General features: G+C 30.3%; 1 protein-coding gene across 2 annotated transcripts in view; it reads right to left on the reverse strand.

The window, feature by feature from the left end:
• Nucleotides 1-25,157, reverse strand: part of hob (bridge-like lipid transfer protein family member hobbit) — a 155,046-nt gene that overhangs the window by 87,621 nt on the left and 42,268 nt on the right. Inside the window, exons 17-24 of one of the 2 annotated variants that reach the window (XM_035368583.2) lie at nt 23,431-23,517; nt 19,950-20,088; nt 19,715-19,850; nt 10,491-10,602; nt 7,506-7,597; nt 7,311-7,383; nt 5,572-5,673; nt 4,629-4,688 (exon numbers count right to left, since the gene is read on the reverse strand). In XM_035368583.2, the coding sequence (XP_035224474.1) occupies nt 4,629-4,688; nt 5,572-5,673; nt 7,311-7,383; nt 7,506-7,597; nt 10,491-10,602; nt 19,715-19,850; nt 19,950-20,088; nt 23,431-23,517 (801 nt within the window). The remainder of the gene's footprint in view (nt 1-4,628; nt 4,689-5,571; nt 5,674-7,310; nt 7,384-7,505; nt 7,598-10,490; nt 10,603-19,714; nt 19,851-19,949; nt 20,089-23,430; nt 23,518-25,157) is intronic. The other variant, XM_085813453.1, reaches the window with a different exon arrangement.

Below are 25,157 nucleotides of genomic sequence, written 5' to 3' on the forward strand. Positions count from 1 at the left end.
ATGTAAAAAACTTACTTAAATCTATATCTAAACATATGTGAAAAATAATAAAATATATGATTAAATATTGTAGCATAAATGCTTCAGAAAGGAGACAATGTGTGATAATCTAGTTACTATTATTTCATTAGCTAAGAAACACATTTTCCAGGTCGACCTTTTTCATTATTCCCAGCAGAATAATTAATCCTAGGATTCCCATCATTTTAGGCCCATCTACAGGAGCATGTTGATTTTGGATGAAGATGGATTTTCACTCATCTTTTGTTCATAGAAATAAATAGTTTCTTCAACTATTATGTTCATTAGATCATCAAAAAAATGGTGAAAAAATCAGTTTCATTCACATAACTTTAAATTAAATTTACTTCTGCAATTCTTGTAAATACATAAGACTTCAATTACTTAACAGATCAAGTTCATGATGGAGTATCTACTGTTCTGCTAGATTGTGAGGTGAAAGCAAAATAAACTTCCAATTCAGTCTCTGACAAAATTTCAATATCAAATTAGCTATCCTCACTTAAATCTAGAGTCTTTGGTGTCAAATCAGTAACTCATGGGCTCATTTACAATTCAAATATACTCTTCTTTCATTAAAAACTTCTTGCTTTTAGACATCGCACTATTAGATTAACTCTTTTAACCAGTGCAAAAACTTTATGCCTGCTATTTAAAGAAGATACGAACTTAATATAAACAGGAGTCCCTAAAACCACAGCTCCACTCCTAATCTTCCCATATGAGAAAAAAAAAATTGATTGAAGCATAAGAGCCTGTTCAATCACATAAAGCCTGAACTGCACATGAGCTGGGTTTTGTTTACTTTATATCATCTGCTGATATATCTAATCATTAGAATCAGAAAGTACTTCACAGACATGGAACACCATCTAGTGATTTCAAAAAAAAATTTAAAAGAGCATGTATGCTTGAAAGTGCTTATATGCTACACCCGTCTGAAAGATCAGTGCAAGCAGCGATGCATGAGTGCACACCCAGCTGCTAGTGACATCTGGAACTAATGCATATATGACACTCCTGTCTCCAGAGGGTTTTCAGTTTAGCAACATGCTGTCACGAAGGAGTTAATCTTGGCTTCAAATAAGATTCAAATATGTTAATTTTAATTAATATATATTAACTAAGCTATTACAGCAGGACTCTCCTTTTGTAAATTCTATTTATTTACAGTAAAATTCTGTCCTTAATAAATCTTTGTGAAAGGTTTCTGAATATAAAAGTTATTAGTTATATAATCAAGATTACCTTAATGCTAATAAACATAAAGAAAACATTCAACTGAAAAGAATTCATTTATTGATGAATTGAAATTCTGCATTTAGAAGAAGTTAAACAATATGTTCTAGGTTACTTGCTAAAACCACATTTAATCATTAGTAAAACTAGGAGCTTTCGCAGATGACCTGTCTACTTCACAAACTGGAATGAATAGCTCAATCAAGTTCCTCCTTTTTTTCCACCTTCTGCAAAGTTCCTGTATTTCTCAGAAGCTACAACTAGATGCATGATATGAAAGGTCTCTGATGAAACCTATCTGATGCAGATTTGTAGCTTCTCTGATTTTAACTGCCTTTTATGGCAGAATTTGTTGATAACTTTAGCTTTGTCTCATTCCATTACTGAGTATGGATGCTTCAAGGCATATTTAAGCAAGAAGTATGTATTAAACATTGTTAATAAAGATGAGAAAAAAACATGAGAGCAGCACCTTTAGTGCGGGTAGTAATCACCACCCAAATCTATGATTTTCTACCAACATTTTGGTAGTTTTTAAAGCCTTTGGCACAGAAACTTGGTGGCCACGAGTCCACAAACACAGGAACCTCATTTTGGACATCCTGTGCAGAACGGAAGATAGCACCAGCAAGATGTAGCTGAAGCTGTGAAAAAGGTAGAAGTCCGAAGGAATGACGTCAGGGCTATATGGTGGGTGTGGCAAAAGGTCCCATTTGAGTCCGTACAGAGTTCAGCGGGTGAATGCAGACACATGTGGTCTTGCATTATCTTGATGGAACATTAGATAATGCAAGACTGCCGGAACTCATTTAATGGAACTTACTCGACACTTTTCCTTGATAGATAATGCCAACACGGACTAGCATGTTGACACTACCTATCAAGAAAAAAATACTGGAACTCGTTCAACGTTGGGCCGGAACTCATTCTATGTGTTTCCTCGATAGATAGTGTCAACATGGACTAGCATCTTGCTGTACACCTTACTGTCGAGGGTTTTACCTTTTTCGAAATACTCTTTGTGTATAATATCATGGCTATCTCATCAGATACAAAACATGATTTTTTGTTAGTCAAATTGTGCTTTGCAACACCAGCAATGGGCTCACTGAGCACAGACCAACCCCCTTTTCAGCCTTTTTTGTTGAAGTAAATCCACTTTTCATAAAAAGTGATGATCTGGTCGAGAATTTTGTCCTTCCATTGGTATTGGAACAGATTAGTGCAGAACAAGTCTGTCCGTATCTGCTTGAATCAGCTCATGCGACACCCTGCAATTGAACTTGTATGTCAAGTTTATGTGATACACAGAGCGACTAATAGACATGGCCATTTTAAGTCTGGCTCCTTAGCAAGTTCTTGACTGGTTGCATACTGATCTTCTTCCACAAGTTCTCACAGGTAGGCTTCATCAACATCAGTAGTACGGTCAGGGTGCTCTGCTTCTTGAAAGTCACAGTCCTTGTTTTTGAACTTTCGGTACCAAACCTTCACAGTGTCATATGATATAACATTAGTACCTAAAGCTGTACACATGATTTGGTGACATTCTGTAGTTGACGTTTTGTAAGAGAACTTGAAGTAAACGATGGTTCTAATCTGGTAGCATGATTTCAAACACCTTGTACTTAATATTAATGGCCTTTTTGTTTAATAAAAATTTCACAACAGTGTTCTAAGCAAGTCTCTTTCTTTCAAATGCCAAAAATTATTTGACAAAATATGATTAAACATGCCAACATGAACTGTTTGTGCAGATGATATTTGCAGTGACGGGAAACTTTCATTAAGACCTACTATTAAGTTTCTGTGTTTGTATCTTCACTGGATTCTTGCATCATTAGTAACTTTATTAAAAGACACACTTCTGCAAACATTTCTGAAAAATTAAAGTTGCTATCAACAGAATAAAATAAAAGTCAATTAAAGGAAACATTTCTCTACTATCTTATCAGCCTCATGTAACAGTTCTATCTTCAAAAATTGGCTTATAAACTTTCCATAACCTCAGCCCCATCTACATTGAAATTGTTACAAATGGACAAATCAGATGCCATTACAACATATATTAGCTTGAACATAATAAAGATAAAACCACAAAAACTCATTATATTGATTTGACATCTAGAAAATATTAATTAAAATTGCTGAGTATAAAAAAATATATATTTGCAAACTATATGCCAATCAGTATATCAATGAAAATAGCACATTTTCAGTTAAATACTTCTTGGAGCCTCCAATGCCTCTAAGCCTCAAAAACTGAATGAGATGCAGCCAAAATCGTCAACAAACACATGCTGACATAAAAGCAATTAAAATCAGAGAAGCACAAGAAATGAACACAAGACCATGCTGCAACACAGATTTTTTAACTTGCCATAAAGCTGCTTTTTAACTTGCCATAAAGCTTATTTATTCCAGTTTGATTCGGTTTATTTAATTATGGCAAAGCACTCGAGGGCTATCTGCCTAAGAAAAAGGGATGCTGAGGTCATTTTACAGGAAACTGTCTCGTATACACGTTACATATGGGAAAAACCACAAAAACATGATGCAGACAGTCCATTTGCTGGAATTTGAACCCCAGAAAAGTAAATCCACTTTTCATAAAAAGTGATGATCTGGTCGAGAATTTTGTCCTTCCATTGGTATTGGAGCAGATTAGTGCAGAACAAGTCTGTCCGTATCTGCTTGAATCAGCTCATGCGACACCCTGCAATTGAACTTGTATGTCAAGTTTATGTGATACACAGAGCGACTAATAGACATGGCCATTTTAAGTCTGGCTCCTTAGCAAGTTCTTGACTGGTTGCATACTGATCTTCTTCCACAAGTTCTCACAGGTAGGCTTCATCAACATCAGTAGTACGGTCAGGGTGCTCTGCTTCTTGAAAGTCACAGTCCTTGTTTTTGAACTTTCGGTACCAAACCTTCACAGTGTCATATGATATAACATTAGTACCTAAAGCTGTACACATGATTTGGTGACATTCAGTAATCAGCAACTTTACAGCTCAGCCACTGGTGGGCCAGACATTGATTCTGAGAAGAGCAGCAATTTTGCAAAAAAAAACAATAAAGAATGGGGACTTTCAATTCCCTTTCATTCCATCTCCAACTGATGAAGGAGATGGGTTGATTTAGAAAGATCCTATTTTATTAACGTATGAAATGCAGTTTTATACATTAATAAAATAGGAGTTTTCTAGAATAATTCATTTAACTGACTCACATATTAATTTTATACCATAGTTTAAACTAATACAAATGTTTGTAAGACAATCTCACAGTATACAAATATATTGAATTAAAGAGATACCCAAAAGTGTTGTATTATTCATGATGATATAGTCTGAAACACCAACCTCAAAATTATCTCGCAATTTCACTTCAAAAGGATCATCTTCTAGTTCAATAGTCCACACCTATAGAGAAAAAAAATGAAAATAAATGAATAACAGATCTGCATATTAAAAAAGGGAAAATGGAATCTATTTTGAGGGGGAGCAGGAGAGGACTTTTACTTATATCAATTAAAATCTAATTACAATATGTATAAAAATCATGTCTAAATTTCTAAAATCTAAACACTTTTTTTAGCTATGACTCAACCAAAGAAATGTGTTTTAAAGTGATGAGAATTTATGCTGTTGATATTCCACATACACAAGTAATGATACAGTCTTTTGATATTCCACATACACAAGTAATATCCATTACTGCAAAAAGGCAGATAGATGCAAAAGTTTCTATGCATATGCATTGCAGTTCACGTTCTCTCTCTACCATTTGACAGTACCATGATAAACGGCAAAGTAAAAAATTGTTTTATGAATTTGAAAATGATTTTAAGCAATACTATAAGCAATGGGTAGCTTGCAGTGGAAGAAGTTAAAGACATTTGTTTGTACCAGAAAGAAAATTGGAACAGAGTTTTTAGCATGTATTCTACAAACATGTATGTATGTTGCCAGTCACAAACTGAAAATTTTTATACTAATAATGAGTACTGAAAACAGGACTGCAAATGCAGCTCTATTTAAAAATGGTTTGATTTCTAAAATTTACCAAAAGAACAATGAAACATACCAAATATTGCATCAAACTGAAGAAAGCAAAAGCATATTTCTAATATAATTTTTACTCGTACTACTAAGAATATTTACAGCAAAATATACTCAGCAGAAAAGCAAAAGATGATTTAAAAAGCAAAATTTCCATAATTACTTACCATCACCATTTAAATAAATATAACAGTAAGGTGAGAAAATAATGAATAAAGCTAAAATTTTATGGCTCTGTTCTCACCTTACAAATAATCTGCAAATCAGGTGGAAGTTTACTTTCTAATGTAAAAGGTGTTTTCTTTTTCTTATGTAGTATCTTGAGCCACTTTATTACATTAACGTACTGTAAAAATAAAAGCAGATCTATACATATAAAATTTGCAATAAATATGTACATTTGAAATACCTTATAAACAAGCCTAATACTTCTAAAATATCTTACATTATTTAATTATATGATATATATGTAATATGAAACAACGTAACATGCATTTTTGATAGCAAAATATGAAGTACTTCTTACATCTACCATTTTATTGGATAATATGATTATCATATTTTGGGAAGGAACATCAAATATGAACACCATACAAGCATTTAAGCTAAAGAAGAAATTAATAAGATTCTTAATTTTAGGTAAATCACTGATTATATGTAATAATTTATAAATATGAAAGATTATGGGTGTGTCTTCAAAAAGTTAAATGGCAGTTTCAAAATGGCATTTAAATACCATCTCTCAATATTTTCACAGTTTTTTTACAGCTTTCTTTGTAACCTCGCCTTTCTTTTTCATTTTCAAAAAACATGTAAGCACTGCACATTGTACCTACAGGCATTGTACATTCATTTCTTCAAAGCGTTCTTTTATAAAGCATTTTGCCATATAATGCTGACTTCCTTAATTACCCTACTAGCAATCTGATGCTTTTCTTCCATTTTTAGCTTCAGTTCTTTTTCTTGAACTTAAAAATCAATTTCTGTCTGTAACTTTTGTGGGACATTCTAAGAAAACGTTAACTGTTTTGCAAAGTAATACAAATTCAGGCTTATCCCAGCCTGAGAGCATTTTTAATAGTCAAATTACATTCTGACATTTTAGAACGTCTTTAGCAAGAACTTTACCTGGAGAAGTCCCTTGCACTTTCTATTTTCATTAAGAAAGATATAATGTATATTTAATAATTTTATTTATATTTAGGTACTTTAATCCACTAACTGCATGTTGCTTATTCAGAAACAGGTTTCAGTATCTGTCTACAGGAATATTAACCTCAGTTTTAGGATCACCATCAAGAAGTTACTTGAAGGCAACATTCTAGTAATACCTAAAAGGTTCTGCTATAGAATGTTTTGCTACTATCTCAATTAGTTTCAAAAATCTAAAATATTTTATCAAATAATGAGCAATGGAACGTCTACTGATAATATGCTTGCATATTTCAATGTAATAGCTTCACTCTCTGTCTATAAGAATACAATTATTTTTCATATATTGTTCTCAAAGCTATTTTTGCCTCATAATTCATAGCCACTTGTGACAATATAAATTTTTATTCCAAAAAAAGTGTAACTGCCTCTCTGTTCGATTTATTGCCATGCATAACTGAGTAATACTTTCAGCTACTGAATATACCAGACAGCAAACTCATTTTTTCTGAAAGAGACCAATGAAGTGATAAAATAAAAATGTACTTGAATAAACAACATGAGTTCCATATTAATTTTTTGGTATTTTAAAGAGTATTGTGATCAATTTATACAAATTGAGCCTTTAAATTTTAAATTAAAGCCTGATGTCTTTAATAATAATAATTTAAATTGTCATTCTCAGAACAATCATTAAAAATTCTAACAAATAAATAAAATGAGATTAAGAACAATTTAAAAAAACAGAATCAATGACAGCACACATTCTATTGAAAATTAGCTCACGTTATGTAGCTAAAAAAAAAAGAAATTTACAACTAACTAACTCACTTCTTCACTAAAAGCTTCAGCAAAATTGTACTTGTATGGAAATATAAATTTCACAGAATCAAAATGAAAGCTCCTAGTTAAAACAATAACAACAATTACAACAAAAATAACACCAATAATAATAAATTACAAAAACCAAAGAATAAGTACAACAACTGGATTCAATGTTATTCATTTAAAAAACAAATTACTTACAGAATTCGGTTGTTTGAGAGCTCCAAGGCATCAAAACCTTGCCTGCAAAGTTGTTGCTGCTCAGTGCCTGGCATTAGTGAAACTGCAGCATTCTAAAAGAAAAAGAAAGAAAAAAGAAATGAAAAATGTATTTCCTCATATATAACTAATATGTCAATAACATTAGGAAATTTAGCTACAGTACTAGAATGAAAAATAATTTATTTATGCTGTTTACAATTTAAAAGAAATTTTATATGTTAAATTAACAGTTTTGAAGAAATATTTATGTAGCACAATTAAATAACATCAGATATATTTTAAATTTATAACAGTGATCAGTCGCAAATTATAGAAAATATCTTTTATGAGTTTTCCTCTCACTTATTAAAGCATTATGATATCAAACCTTACTAACTGTTTACTTTTAATTAGTATTTTATGCAGAAGAGATTATAAAGATTTTTACCCTGTTTATGAATTAAGAAATTTATAGCATGCTATTATTAACAGAAAACCACATTTTGGATTATAAAGAAATTTAATTACAAATTATTTTCCATAGTTTATCTGGAACACTGTTTTAATTATCACAGATAACAATATTACATTAATCTGCATTCTCAGATTAGATTACTTTCATTACAATGAGGGTATTTTATTTGAAGATTTTTAATACAGTTTGAGAAATCTTGCATTAAAACAGTATAAGCATTAAGTTTATTCTTTAATGTTACTATTAATCCCGCTGGGACTTTTAGTTTACTAAGCTGTAGTTGTTAAAAGTTAGATTACATAATATTAAATTATTTAGTTTTTTATTTTAGCCTTCTTGGTTAAGAATAGATTGAATACAGTGAAGGAAATTTGAGCACTCTTGAGAATCTATTGTTATAAATGGCACCAACAGTTAATTTACATTTTCACAAAAATATGAAGCTATAATGTATGTACTTCATATATATAACCTTCGTATATTCTTAGCAAAGTTCCAATTTCCCAGAAGCCACAGCTTATAAATTAACTAACTTAAATTGACACAAATTTTAAGAATTATATAGAAATCAAAATACATATTTTTCATAACAGAAAACTGCATCCAATTTGTATTTCATTGTGGTCAATAAACTATTACCATCTTAGCAACTAGTCTTTATATATTTATTTATTTATTACTGTAACACTGTACTAAAACATCTATAAGATGACCACATAAATTTCAGACTACTGTCTCGTTAAGTAAAGGTGGTTTTCTTAAGAAACATAATAGTTGCTGAAACATAATATTGCCAAAGTACATAATATTACCAGGTAACATAATATTACCAGGTAACATAATATTACCAAGTTAATATAATTAAGTTGAAACATAATATTACCAGGTAACAAAGAAAGTTTGTATGGTTTTCATCGCTCATCAAATACGGCCCACAAAAATCTTAAACACCCATTTTATTCTTCGAAATAATCACCTTTGGTTTCAATTACATGTCCCCAATGAGAAACAAGCTTATAAATGCCATTTTTAAAAAAATTTTCTGGAGCCAAAAAATTGTCATACAGCCTTTGTGACATTATCACATTTTCAGAACTGGTGGTTATCCATGGACAAAGGTAATATTCTGATGGGGCAATACCCAGGGAATAGGGTAGCTGAGGCAGAACGTCCAAGCCTTTTGATCATCTCTTAGGTCACTTTTGCTGTATGAGGTCTGACATTGACATTATCATGAAGGAGGAGAACTCTTTTGTTGACCAGTGCTGGCTGCTTCTGGTGCACTGTTTGCAACTATGATGAGTAGACATCAGCTGTTATGGTTTTTCCACTTTCTAGATATTCATAGTGGACTATACCAGCAATGGTCCACTAAACACATAAAATTACCTCCTGTTAGTGAAAGGTCTGTCTTAGTGGTCAATGAGGTTAAACCAGAAGTAGACCAATGATGTTTCCCCTTTTAGTTATAATACATGATCCATTTTTTAATCACACATCAAAATTTTGTCCAGAAACAATGCTTTATTATGGAACAACAGCAATGACAAGCAGAAGTTCAACTGTTGGGGCTTATTCTCCTCAGATAGAACATGAGCAACCCACTAGATGTGACTGAATGGTTTCATCAGATATTCCAAACTTGAGAGCAATCTACAGGTTTGATAAGGATTTTGCTTGATTTCTCCAGCTGGACTCTGTGGAGGATGAATGGACGATTAACAGAAGGCTAGTCTTCAAGGATCTAATCTCCAAAAGAAAATCGACTGAACCACTTATCAGCAGTTCGTTCTCCAAACAAGAAGCATATTCTTCTAGCAAGCTCTGCAGCTTTGTATCCTAATTTGTATTCGTAAAGAAAAATAGATCTCAAAATATCCTTTTCCAACAACATGTTCTTTTGAAGATTGCACTTCCTATGAAACCGATAGCAAAACATGTTATACAATGAACAATCTGACCACACAAATGCAGCAAAAGTAACTATTCTCAAAAACTGCATTAACTTTCTAGGTTAAGTGGTAGGAAGATTATCACTGCAAAAAAGTTTTATTATAATTCTACAGGTACAAGTAAAAGTGGATACAATACCAGAATTTCACCATTGGGGGGTCATACAGGCACTGCCATGCAGCTCCACCCAAATTTTGATGGAGAACATGCCAAAGGATGGTCCAAGATCTCCCAACCTTCTTCCTTTACCACCAAACACTCAATAGAACTTTCAGTGACCCCCCTTCATACTATGCCAACTATTTTAAGTGCTCATGTGTTGCACAGAAATTATGCACTTAGAGATATCCATGCCTTTGTGAGATTCGAACCTGGGCCCATTGTTATGACAGCCAGTGCCACTTACTATTACAGAATTATAATTATTTTAAACATTTATTATGAATGCAAGTTTGAAAGCCAAATTAATGCACCAGATAAAACTAAATTTAAAAAAAAAAAAAAAAACTGAAAGTCTTATTAGAATATTATATTATATATTACAAACAAAATTTTACCTCATATATAAATATATCATGGTCATCAAATACCCACGTAATGCATTTAGAGTTAGATGTTATTAAGTGATGATTAAAACTGAGACAGAAATCGGTACCTACAAGGCTCGTCCTAAAATTAAAGAATAACTATGGTTAATATATTGACTGACTGAAAAAAACTAAAAAGAAATAAAGTTTTTATACAAAAATTTGAATATTTCCAAGAAAGAACATGATAATATATCCAACATTAAAATATATACAACATAGCAGCCAATATTAAAATATAGACAACATAGCCATCAACATTAAAACATATATATGGCTTAAATGCATATAAACATATACACAACACAGCTGCCAACATTAACCACTTAATGCATTTGCCCATATCTGACATGGGCAAAAAAGGTACCGGCAAATTTGCACATGCTCGTGTCTTATTTCTAATACTTGTCTGAGATCTTGTAACAATAGATGGGCTAGAATATAATTAAACTTATTTACCATAGATGGTACCACTATGCAGCATTTTTCTTGTGCAAATCACATGCTGCATTTTGATGATTAGCTATACGTTTGTTAGGAATTCTTTGCAATAAAGTTGCTGTTTGGTGTGGAAAAGGTAACATATCCATTTTTATTGTGTTAAATATCATAAAAAAGCATTTAACCATAAATTAATTTTTACTGTTTTTGTAACTTGTTTAGAAAAAGTTATCTGATAATGAGCAACTCTGATGGTTTTGAATATGCCAATTTATCAGAAAGTTTCAACGATGAAACTGATGATCACTTGAGTGATGGAAGTAAATCTGAAGATAATAATAGTGAGATGTTGGCTGTAGTAAGAAATCGGTACCAAATTAATACAAATCAACCAAATGTTGCACCACCAAGATTTCCATTTAAAGCAAAACTTTTACCCCATTCCCTGCTCCCTATATAAAATAAAGATGAAACAATAATATATTGTACAACAGTCATAAATAAAGAACTGAATAAAAGTATCAAACTAAAAATTTTTAAAAAAATGCAGTTTGCATTACAAATAGAAATCAACTACACCAAGATTACTTTGGCACAAAGAATTTTATATGACTTTGTTTCAAGTATTAAATTGCATGTTTGGTGAAAAAATAAGGAATCAGTTTCAACATAGCAGTGATATTATTTGCATTCAATTAATATATTATAATCTAAATAAATATAAAAGCAATACACAAAAAACAGTGAGCAATTCTGTTCATACAAAAATAAACAAATGTTTAAAAAAAGCTGAAAAATCAGTGTAAACTGGTAGTTAAAAATATATAGAGATATAAATTGTTTCATAAGAATAAATTGAATTTAATTTAAAAAATTAAATTTAAATACAAATTTAATTAAATTTTCTTTGCACTATTGCTGCAAGGAATGAAATTTAAATTTAAACAAATTTTAATTTAATTTTTAACAAATATGTATAAAAGTAAAAAAGCAAATTTAAATCCTAAGAAAATGAAAAAAAGCCAAAATAATTTTTAAAAAAATGTGCAAACATATAAAAGATTCAATACTCGAACTAATCTACAACGTATCTTCAGAAGCATAAGCAAATCAATTACAAAATCAATCCATGAAAATAAATTTACTAATTTAATAAATTAAAGTTAAATTAAACATTTTTTTAAAAATGCATATGCGAATGACTGTTGAGTAGACAGGAGACAGACTTATCAAGGGGAAGTTGCCTCCAAACCTAACTCTCCAATCATTCAATTCGTGTTTCGTCATTCATGCAGGCAAGGGTAAAAGTCAAAACCAAAAGTAATTTCCATAAAGTGGTTCCCTTAGAAATTAACATTTAAGAATTAAAGTTCAAAAAGAAAAATACTAATGAAGTCTTTTGAGAAACAAGTAAAGTCAAAAATTAAACTTTTTTTAAAAAATTAAATTTTTTTAAAAAATTAATTTTTTATAAAAAAATAATAAAATAATAAAATAATCTAGAAACCAATGTATTTTAGAAACCCTTGTCTACAGAAACCTCCCCTACACGAATATGCATATCAATAAAAAGAAACTAAAAAAGAACTAGACACCCATATAAACCAGTGTTTCTTAACCTTTCTAGCGAATCGCAACCCATTGAATCTGAAAATATATTTCCGCACCCCATTGAGAAATGTGTTTTAATTTTTTTAGCCTAGAAAATACATTTTTTGCGAAAATTATTGTTTATTGAAAAACATCGTACATTTTATATAAATACAAAACAATATTATTTTTATTAATGACTAGTCTGTTGTTGTTTGTTCATTATTATACTGGCAAAGCGAGGTTCCTTTTTTGAAAGACATAAGCAAGTGCAAGTCATCACTTGCACTTAAGCGATTTCTCGCTTTAGTTTTTATATGCAAAAGCGATGAAAATCCCATTTCGCACAAGTAGGTGGTAGCAAAGGGTAAGAGTAACTGCAGTGCTCCGTTCGCAAACTCTGGATAACGTTGTAACTGTGAACACCAGAATTGTTGCAATTCTAATTGTTCGAATTCCATTTGAACATGTCCACTTGCTCGCATTTCAATAAGTTGATCTTTTTTCAGATCACTATCATCCATCAAATTTAAGTCAAATAGAAATGGATCCAGTATCCGTCTCTGAGTTTTGGTAATATTTCCAGTAGAAAAATATCCATTGAATGATTCGCTCAATCATCTCAAATGTATTACAATGTCAGGTATAATTGTATTCTTTTCATTTTTCGCAATAACAGAATCAAGCAAGGAAAAGTTTGCAAAATTCCCCTTTTCTACTCGATGTATCCAAATTTCTAATTTTGCGATAAATGAAGATAATTTTTCACTAGATATTATTATATTTATACCAAACTAGATATTATTATATTTATACCAAATCCTTGCAGTGATAGATTAAATTCATTTAAATGGCTAAATATGTCTGCTAAGTAGGCCAGCCTCAGGATTGCATCATTACTCTCAAAATCTTTTACTAAATAACAGTTTTGACTAGTCAGTAATTGAATAATTTCCTCATGCAATTCAAAAACTCTGTTAAGCATGCGACCCTTAGATAACCATCGTATTTCAGCGTGATATAGGAGCACGGTACGATCAGCACCGATTTCTTTGCAAAATGCACAAAAAATGCGATGATTAAGCGCTCGCCCTCGGATGTATTTTACTACATTTACTGTAGTTAGATGTTGTTTTAAACTTTCTGGCAATGCTTTCGACACAAGTGCATGACGATGCAACATGCAATGCGTTATTATAACTTCCGGTAATTCTCTTTTCATGTGTGAAAAAAATCCTGAATGTCTGCCTAACATTGCTGGGGTTCCATCAGTGCATATTGAACCAATCACATCCATTGGTAATTGATATTTAGTAAAAAAAATCTTTGATGCGATTGAAAACATCAATTCCCCTCGTATTCAACTCGAGTGACTCACAAAATAGAAATTCTTCTATCACCTCTTTTCCCTTCACATACCTGACAAATACCAAAAGTTGGCTACAATTATCAACATCAGTTGACTCATCCAGTTGCATGATTATTTTTAGTGGACTGATTTTTATGTCTTCAATTACTTGCATTAAAATATCTTCACTGAGATCTTGTATTCGCGATCATATAATATCATTAGATAATGGAGTCTGCTGGATTTTTTTATGTGCTTCCGAATCTAAAACTGTTTTAGCAATAATTAAAGCAGAAGGTTTAATCAACTCTTCAGCGATCGTGTGAGGTTTCTTTTTTTTTTTTTTTTTTTTTTTTTTTGCACATAAATATGCCACTTGATATGACACTTCTAATAAAGGTTTTTGAATTGCTGGTCAGCACAATTTTAGGATAGTTCCCATTGGTATCAAACTGAGCCTTCTTTGACTTCAAGCTGTTCATGCTATGCGCTTTTTCGCCACCATGCAGATTGTTGAAATGCTCTACTCTGATGGTTTGAGATTGCTTTTTGAAAATATCTTGGAACACAAGATTCATTCGGTCTTTTTCGGTTGTGCAGCTAAATCCATAACTCCCATACTTATCGTGCCATTGTCGTTTTTTTGACATAGTGTTGTTCACTATAATCGATTTAATTATTTAGAAATAATGCAATATAATATATATATAATGTTCTTACGTTTTGTAATATCACTGAATCCTATTCGCTTGAACGGGCAATTAAGAATGTATTAGTCTCAAGAGGTTTCTGGACAAGTCAGAATACACAATATACATGTCGCAGACACAATAGCTGACTCAGGTTCAGATTCAGGTGGAAATGTAGTGGGACACCCAATGTTTACTATAAGTAATGTAGGTATAGTCCCACTACACTTCGGTTTATTTTTAAAGTAATATTCAAAATAGTACATAGTATAATAAAACACATAGTGTAATATAACATAGTATAAATAGTATGTCGATATTTTGATTGATATATCTATTAGATATAATTATAGCAGTTATAATAGCTATAATAATAGTAGGCTAACAGTCATAATTTATAACAGTTCTTAATAGTTCCTTGAGATAAAGTTTATTATATGAATCTGTATCTTCTTCCTCTTCTTTTTCCCTTTTTTACTATATCATTATTATTGCAAGGGTTTGTTTTCAAGATAATTAGATAATAAAAGTTTTAGATGAATTGCAGCTTCAAAAATGAATTTTGACATTAATTACATTAGTGCTCACATAAATTTTTGCCTATTGAAGATAGATATTTGATTGTATTTTCTATTTTACTTTTTAAATGTTTGTCGGTAATTGCAAAACGAAGGAAGGCATTGATATTTGAATTAGGCAATTTAATATGAGTTGACTTTGTTAAGGGACATTGAGTAATATAATGGATTGGATCACCTTTATTTCCACATACACATTGCTCAGAGTTAGAGATGTTGAATCTGAAGAAGTATGTGGGAAATGGCCCATGTCCAGTTAAAAAGCGGTTTATATAACCATTGACCATTGTACATGTATCATTTACATGAGGTGCTATTTGATTTAATTGTCTTCCTGTATTTATTGTTCTCCATTCTTCTTCCCACATTTGGAGGCTGATTTTATGTAGATATTTCTTGAGGTATGATTTCGGCCAGGAGATTTTTCTTGAAGGGATATTATTGTTGGTAGTAGCTGATTTGGCTGCTGAATCGGCTTCTTCGTTACCAAGAACTCCGACGTGAGCCTTTATCCAATAAATGTTTGGTGATATTTGAGGATATTGGATAATTTTGTTAAAAATATCTTGAATTATTTCAGATGTGTGTTTGAGATTTTGTAGAGCTAGTATTGCTGATTGACTATCCGAATAGTTGACTCAACCTAACACAGGCACAGTAGATGCAGATACAAATCTGTGAATCCGTACACTCCATTGGAGTAGCACATATTGAACTCAGCGCATGCGCAAGCTGGGATAACGTTCTCCGCATGTATTCCCACAAAATGTTTTTCTTTTCTCCGTCACCTAGCTGCCTGTTCGCGTTCATTTGTAGCGTTTCATGCCTTTTTGTAGCGCAGTATATACGCCCATCGGCACCGGCTCTTTCCTGTGTCTTTTGCCGATAAGTGAGCTAGGTGCTACCAATTTTTATGAGCTTCAATATTGGGGACACTATTGTAGATTTCAAATATTTTATTATAAGAAATTTAATAAATGATATTTAATAATTTTTATGGTTAGGTAGGGGCTTCTCCCACACCCCCAAAAATACATTCCCACACCACCAGGAGTGTGGGCACCCTGGTTAAGAACCACTGATATAAACCAATAAGAAACAAAAGGAACTAATTACAATTTTTAAAAAACAAATATATATTTAAAAATATAATTTCATATTTAGAAAATACTTAGATACTACATAAAAAATTTTAAAAAATACTTATAGCAAGTAAATAGTAAGTTTTAATTCTAACTTACCTACTATATGAGTGCTGGGGTCTGCAAAAGTGTTGTAAAAGAGAAGTAAGTGTGTTCTTCAAATTATATAGATGGCGCTTATGTAGGTAAAATTGAGTGTCAAGCTGCTATCTTTGTTATAGTAAAAAATTGTTTGTAAACATTAATATTAAAAATCAAATTAAATTAAATTAAAAATTAAAAATCCTAAAGGTAGTAATTATCAATTTTTTAGGGAGTTAAGAACTGAGCCAATCAAGAGATGTAAGTTTGCTTGAAGGAAAATAAAGTGAAGTGGTATTGTGAATAAAATGTAAACTGTTTGTAATGTGAAATATGTGTTCTGTTGAAAAAGTGTGTAAAAATTGTTTATAAAAAAAATTTAAAAAAAAAAAAAAAAAAAACCGTTAAGTGAAAAAATTTTTTTGTGTGAAAATTGCAAAAAATTAAATTAAGAAAACTGAAATGTTTTAATATTAAAGTTTTAAAGTAAAATTTCCCAAAATTTTTTAAAAAGAAGTCCTTAAAAAACCTCTAAAAAATTCCAGAAATTTCTCAAAAATTACTTTAGGAAGTTAATTAAAACTTAAATTTAATGAAAGAAAATATTAAAAGTTTAATGAACTTGATTTCAATTGGTATATCAAAACTTAACTAAATACTGGCTAAAGTATGGAAAATTAGAAGAAGATTAAAATCTTCACTCAATTCTCAATTATATCCCGAATTGAGTGAAGATTTTAATCTAATTTAATATTTTTAAATATATATTTGTTTTTTAAAAATTGTAATTAGTTCTTTTTGTTTCTTATTGGTTTATATGGATTATGTCTAGTTCTTTTTTAGTTTCTTTTTATTGATATGCATATTCGTGTAGGGTAGGTTTCTGTAGACAAGGGTTTCTAAAATACATTGGTTTCTAGATTATTTTATTATTTTTTTATAAAAAATTAATTTTTTAATAAAATTTAATTTTTAAAAAAAGTTTAATTCTTGACTTTACTTGTTTCTTAAAAGACTTCATTAGTATTTTTCTTTTTGAACTTTAATTCTTAAATGTTAATTTCTAAGGGAACCACTTTATTGAAATTACTTTTGGTTTTGACTTTTACCCTTGCCTGCATAAATGACGAAACACGAATTGAATGATTGGAGAGTTAGGTTTGGAGGCATCTTCCCCTTGATAAGTCTGTCTCCTGCCTACTCAACAGTCATTCACATATGCATTTTTAAAAAATGTTTAATTTAATTTTAATTTATTAAATTAGTAAATTTATTTTATATGTTTGCACATTTTTTTAAAAATTATTTTGGCTTTTTTTCTTTTTTTAGGATTTAAATTTGCTTTTTTACTTTTATACGTATTTGTTAAAAATTAAATTTAAATTTGTTTAAATTTAGAAAGATATAAATATGTATGTGTAAATATCAAATTGACAGGCTGTAAAGGGTGTCCCAATAAAAGCGATGGATTTGATATGTCCAATAAAATACTTTATTTTTAGAAAACTGAAAATATTTTTATATACTTACAACAGGTAAATGTTCCAATTTTAAAATGAAAAATAATGTTTGGCATACATTCTCCATGCCTTTTTCCAGAGCACTGCACTCTGCTGATAAAATTTGTTATCATTTTCTTAAATCAGCTAATCACTAACAAATATCTAACTAATGACATGTTCAGTTTCTTTTTTTAAGTTCTTTAATTTTTATTTGTTTAAATTCCGATTCTTTGGGACTAGCAATAACACTGTCATGCACAATAGCCATGTTTTCAGTTGGCTGGATCAAAAGCATGGTGATTTAATGTTTGCTGTAAAACCTGTGTACTCAAATTTCTTTACTAATCTGCAATTTTTAGTCTGATTAAATGTATTTTTACATCAAAAGATTGTATAAAGCTTCCTAACAGTCTGTGCATAACATTCACCATTCTTGTAATGAGTTTTCACAATTGAAACTTGCTACCCCTTCGTGTAGCACTAAGTCAACTTAGCTGCAACGAAGCTACGAAATGAACTGACAGTGATAAAATACCAGTTTTGACAAGTCATATGAAACTCAACATTCTTAAATCAAAATATTTGCCTGTTGTAAGTATGTAAAAATATTTCCAATTTCTAAAAAAAGATATTTTTGTGAGCATATTAAATCCAGCACTTTTGTTGGTATGTCCTATATCAGTGATCCCAAACTGATGACCCTTAAAGCAATTTTACATGGCCATAAATTAGTTAGTATTATTATGGCAATAACTATTATAAGAAGAAAGAATTAAATTTAAGATTTTAATGATTTTTAATACACTTTTGTACTATTTTTACTACCAAAAACAAACATGAGTAAAGCCCCGAAAATCCAGAAATGCAGCCAGTGATATAAATTACACTGTGATATAAATCTTATTCAAAGATTTGAAAATAGAATTTTATAAAATTTAATGGTACCTGTCAAAAGAACCCTTAGTTATGAATATCTGCAATACGAATAATTGTTTAGTTCATTTTTTTTTTTTTTTTTTTTTTTTTTTTTTTTGAGTTGAAAAACAATAAGAAAAAAATTGGATTGAACAATGAGCATCTACAGCTCTTGGTGAAGATAGTTTTTAGTAATTTTCCTCCAAGTTTAGAAACTTCATCAAAATCTAAACATTATGAAGTGTTGCAGCAGGTTGCAGTAAGAAATAAAGAAGTTTTGTCATTAATTTATATATTAGAAATATTTGAAATAAACACCAGGCTGAAAATTTAGTCAAAATGTTTGGATTACAAAATGTAACCAACAGAAAATTCTCACATATAACTACATTTAGATTTCAGACAGAAATAAGTATGAATTTGAATTTTCTCTTTGTGTCATTATTTTTACTATTTATATACTTTTGATAAATATTCAATAAATAAAACTTAAATTTAATTAAAATCATCTTATTTTGTTAAAAAGAATATGGACCATCAACTGTTAAGAGCCATATGTAATCTGAAATTCAGACCATTAGTATATATGATAATGATAAATATAAGTGCATTGTATACATGAAAATATAAGTGAAATGAATATGTATACGTTTGGTGATATAGCAGCTTTGACAACTTTATAAAATTTCATACTGCTAACAAATTTTGCAGAAAACTTGTTTTGGGTAATAAAAGACTTCACATTTAATCATTTTTTCTAGATTATCTTTAAGCTAATTTTAATTCTCACAATATTATTTTTGAATGTACACAGAATCAGCTGCACTTTTGTAATCATTCTGCAGTTCAAGGTCAGCAAACCGTTTTTAATATTTATATTTAATTTAAATTATGCATTAAAAACTTACTTGTGCATTTTTGAAAGGATAGCACCTATGGATATATTCCCTCTAGCCTGTAAACTAAATGTCCAACTAATAGTCTTTTTGCTGTCAGTGCCTGTTTTGTAAGATGAAGTATCTTCATCAACTTGGTCTTGAATAGCTGGTTTAAAAAGATACACAATTAAAAGAAAGCTTCTGTACAAGGTAGCATGCTTAACCTAGCACATATATATAAGATAAAATAACAGAAAAATATTACCAGCACTTTTAATGTTATTACAGAAGTTTTGAACATTGCTCTTAAATGTAAGGCATTCTTGGAAAATTGTGAAAACAGTCATATGCAAGGTTGAATTCCACAGTAAATACACAATTTCAGATAATCTGACTGTAAAGGACTAAAAAATGGAAAATTATTACAGTTCTGCCTGATTTTAGAAAATGCAACATTATTTTATTACAAAATATGAACGTTTTAGCAGATTATTCATAAAAATAAATAAATATCAAGTCCCTTGAAAAGGATGACAGAATATAAAAATATACATGAAAAGTTATGCAATTAAATTGTTTTATATACATATGTAATGACATCAGAAATACACAAACAAATTCCATTTAAATATCTCCCCAACTTTGTTAGTTACAACTTATATTTAAAAATAATGGGGGGCAGAACTATTCCAACTTTTCCCCTTTTCTTATATTTTATCCTTCATTTTTATTTTTAGGCTTCTAATTTTATTACAAATTTTACACTTATACCTACTACTGCTGCCCATTGACTATTGTTTAGATACTGCAAAGAGTATGGAAGAAATCACTTGATCTAACTTTCAAGTTAGATTAAGAGTTCAAATCACATAAATCTAGCTACTTATTTCAATAACTCAATGCTCAAATATCATTTAATAGCATAGAAAGAAGAAACTCCTAATCAAAATCGTATTTAATTACTAAACGAAAATTTTTGGTAAGGGCAATGCTCAAATATCATTTAATAGCATAGAAAGAAGAAACTCCTAATCAAAATCGTATTTAATTACTAAACGAAAATTTTTGGTAAGGGCTAGCACTCCTATCCACAATTGATGTATTTTTTTTTTTTTTTTTTTTTTTTTTTTAAATATTTTCTGAAATTATGAATTTCCTTACATTATCTGCATTATACCTTAACACTTTCAAGAATTAATCTATTTTACACAGAATACAAAAATTATGTATTGCAAAGATATGTTTAATGAATACTAGAAAACGAATATCATCTTTTTGACAGTTTCTTAAAGGAGAAACTACTTTGTCTGATTTTTTGTGGAAGAATGGTCAAAGCAGAAATTTTTAAGGCAGGAAATTTTTTAATTCTCTTCATGAGAAGAGCATATATTCACTTTTTCTAGTCAATTAAGGACCAGGTATTGACTTTCCTTTTCTTGAATGAATTCTTAATTTGAGAAGATAATAAGGGGTTTGAAAATCTTCTTATGGAGCTAGATTTCCACTACGGAGGATCCTGGCAAGTTACTGCACTGTTACTCTTGGTTAAAGAAATAATTACTAAAACTAAGTGATTTTATATTTTAATTTGTAACTGAACCAATGACATAATTTAGAAGACACTATCAGTTCAAATGCTGAGTTTTCTTCGGAGGTGTCAATGACTCAGAGAATCAGATTTTTCAGGAACTCTGTTCAGAACTGCCTTGAGGTTAGACTTAATTAAAGCTGGGGTGCTCTAGTGGCTCTAGCGACAGAGTTACCTCTCAACATGTCAAAGAGTTCTGAAGATCCTCTGGTGGCACTTGGAGCAGACCTGTTAGCTATGCAGTTTTCAGCCTGTAGAACAAGATGGAGTTCTAACAACTGAATGCAGCAAGAAGGAGAAAAAAGCCATATTTGTGGGCATTTGGCTTCATTTTCTTATATGGGAGTCACTAAAGCATTCAGTGAAGTTTTTGTTCAGCTATCTGAATTTTTATATTCAAGTCATTTTTGGAAGCAGAATAGCATTCCTGGTCTAAACTCACTCGGAAGATGAAAGCAACAGATTTATGTTTGGTAATCCTTGAAAAGCAAGCTTACTTTAAAACCTGGAAAGTGGCTGAAGGAAAATTAGTAGTCATCAAATTTCTGAATTTAGAATAGTGCAAAACTGCACCTATTTCAAGATTGTGTTTAATGAAAAATAAATGCGAACTCATGTGGTAATCATTAGACTTGCAATTTGTTCTACATTATCATTATTGTTAAATGATACAGAGTTCAATGGCTGATTTTCTTCTAGCGTATTAATTACATTTTAACCTATTTAAACTGCAATTTTGAAACAGGTTTCATCAGCGATTTACAGTTTGCTTTGTAATCTATAGGGGAGAGGGAATTATCTTTATTCATGCAAACTTAATTAAATCAAAAAGGAAATTAAAATATCAACCAAGTTGTAGGGAATCCTATGTTAATTAAACAGTTATTTAAAATTTCAGCCTTTACTATAACTTCTCCTTTCTGTATTCCTCACCAGAATGCAAATGAGTAGCCAGTAGTTGAACTGAGGTTTTTGAATTTTAGGACAGAGTGAGTTTCTGGATTGCGTGCATGCTAGGTGTTAGTTTTCTGCCAGTTCTGATAGTTTTAATTATTCAATCTTACATTTGATCACTGTTGACACTTAAAATTCTGATGCTCTGGTAGAGTAGCAAGCCAGTTTTTAGTATAGTAATTAATTGTGTAGCACTGTTCATGTTACTTAAATCTGACTATTCTATTTAGTTGTTATCACCAACAGTTATGGCTTATGTTGTAAAACAACAAAGTGCCTTTGTATTCTAAACTCTATCAAAATGAAAAGATTATTTTTAACCTTCTCACAACTTTATCATTGTTTCAGACAAACCGATAATTTGTTTTATGTCTGTTAAGATTATTGGACTAATTAACCTTACAAGATCAAATGAAACCCTACAAAGCATTTAATGAAAAGGTTACTATTACTGTTTGGTAATGAATTAAATGTGCATTCTAAATATTGGAATGTCTTGAAAATAATTGATAAAACGAATTTTGTAATAGGAAACTTATTATTCAAGTGATGTTTTAACTTTTGTACTATCTAAAGCAGAGTATTCAGTCAGATTCCAATGTTGAATTTGCATTTTAGAGACCTGGTTATTGATAAACCTGGCATAAATAATTCTGTTCTGGTGATTGGATATATCTGTATTACTCTACTTCCATGAATATGATTTAAGTGCTATCTGGGAGTAAAATATCTCTAATAATGGAAAAATTTTATACTGATATATTTTGTTTTGGGCTAGTGTGTTTCAAAGAATTAAGCAATGGAGACTAATTAAAGTTAAAGAGAAAGTATTTTTAGAAGTGAATTAAGCTGAAATGTAGTTTCAAAGTTGATAAAATATATTTTAATAGCAAGGCATTATTATATATTAGAGAGGAATAACACTTACAAATATTAAGATTTGATTAGTTTGAGATCAATCACCAGATTCTAAGTTTTTCAGCTTAATTTCATTGGTCCTGCACGAGTCAGATTTCGGGATCCAAGATGCATTGTATGAAAATTTACTATATAGCGAGAGGTTGGGAACTACACTGTTTTCTAATAAACTAACAAATATTTTATTATGGACAGATTAGAAAACAAAAAAACAAAAAAACTAAAATATGGTGTGAAATTAAGAAATGGAATATTTAAAATTAGATAATTTTACTATAATAAATACCTTATCCTTTTTTATATATAATATAGATGAATCCATCACAAAAGTTTCATAATTTTTTATTTCTGATGCCTTAACACACTGATACACCTGAAATATAAAAATGTAAACCATGTAAATTTGAAAACTTTAATTTAATCTCAAGTTGTTAGCCAATTTCAGAATAAATGTTATTTACATATACCTTCCAGTCTCCATCACATTAATGCTTGGCAGAACAAACAACAAAAAAATGCACTTAAATATCTTTAAAATTAACACTGAGAAATAGAACGTTAGCATTAATTGAGAAACTTATTTCTCTCTGCTTTTATGCAGCAAAATTATTATATAGTATGTATAATACATATCAGTTACAGTGCATAATGGAATTTTCCAAAAGTCAAAAATATAAAAGTATTCACTGTGTAGATACATATTTATAAGATTTAATGATGCAGATTTAATTATGCATACTATAAGGTTTTCTGAGGAGAACCTCATCCCACCTTTTGAAAAACAAATCTTAAAATATTTAAAATAGAGCAATATATTTTAGGTACATAATGTAGATAATTAAAGAAAAGCATTGTATTTTTTACTAAAAAAATTAACATAAAATTAATGTAATTTACTCATTTATAAAATTAAACTGCGCTCTGGGTATCACTTATTCTAGCATTTATATTTAGTGACTACAATGTAATTGGAGTAACTAATTAAGTTTAATCAATAACATTATGAGAAACCAGCTGGCTTAAACTGAAGTAACTGCAATGTGATATTGTGTATCACATTTTCCATATTCAGTAAGCTACTGAAATATCAAGCATTAAAATCATGCTACACTCTGTATTTACAGAACATGACATGGTTGGCATCAAACTGCTGACTTGAATAACATTGGAATGTATATCCTGAATTAGATGTGATGCATTTTCTAGACCAAAACTGCCAAATCGAAATTTTGCGAAACTATTTTGACATTGGTGTTCTGTCAATACATCTTCTCTATACACATTGGATAATGTTTTTCTTGCTTGAACAGCACTTTTACCTTTTCGGTAGTAAAAAAGTAAAATATGACAAAAATGCTGCTTTTCACTTTCCATATTTAAGGGCACCAACCAAAAACTACTGTGTAGAATAAATCGAACTTTTTCACAAATAATCCTTGCTGTATCAGAAGTCAAAATATATAATGATTATGCGGCTTAAGTGCAATGTTGGCTGTGAAAAAATACAATTAAGGCCTCTGTTGGGAAAAAACAATACTACTTTCCAAACAACCCAGCAGCTGAAATTATACACAGATCAGCAATCAGAATGACTTCTCACTAATCTGTGCTTGCAGGATGCCAACATAATTCAGTAAAGTTTTCCTTATATTGTGATGCAGATTTTCCTCAATGAAAAATGAGGTATGAGCATAAAGAGTTCAATACCAGACAGTCAAAAGTGAAGCCTAATTCTTCATACAAAGAATACTTTTCACGAGTTTCAAGTTTCATCAAATGTTTTTTATATCACAGAAACTTTAATCATGATATCTGACACTCTGAGTTGATTGTGCTTGATTTAAAGTTTGAGGTTGCTACTTAGCCATGGAAATAGATTTCCTGCAGTCATTTCAATAAACTGACATAATTATTGACATAGTATTGTTACCAGTGTTTTCTAGAATTCAATATTGAATATTACAATCAAGAAAAAAAAATGATCCTACCATTCACAGCAATATTTAATAGTTC

The sequence above is a fragment of the Stegodyphus dumicola genome, chromosome 3 (assembly GCF_044657685.1).
Source record: "Stegodyphus dumicola isolate Sdum_Otavi_A_Nest chromosome 3, ASM4465768v1".
In the NCBI taxonomy this organism is placed as follows: Eukaryota; Metazoa; Arthropoda; class Arachnida; order Araneae; family Eresidae; genus Stegodyphus; species Stegodyphus dumicola.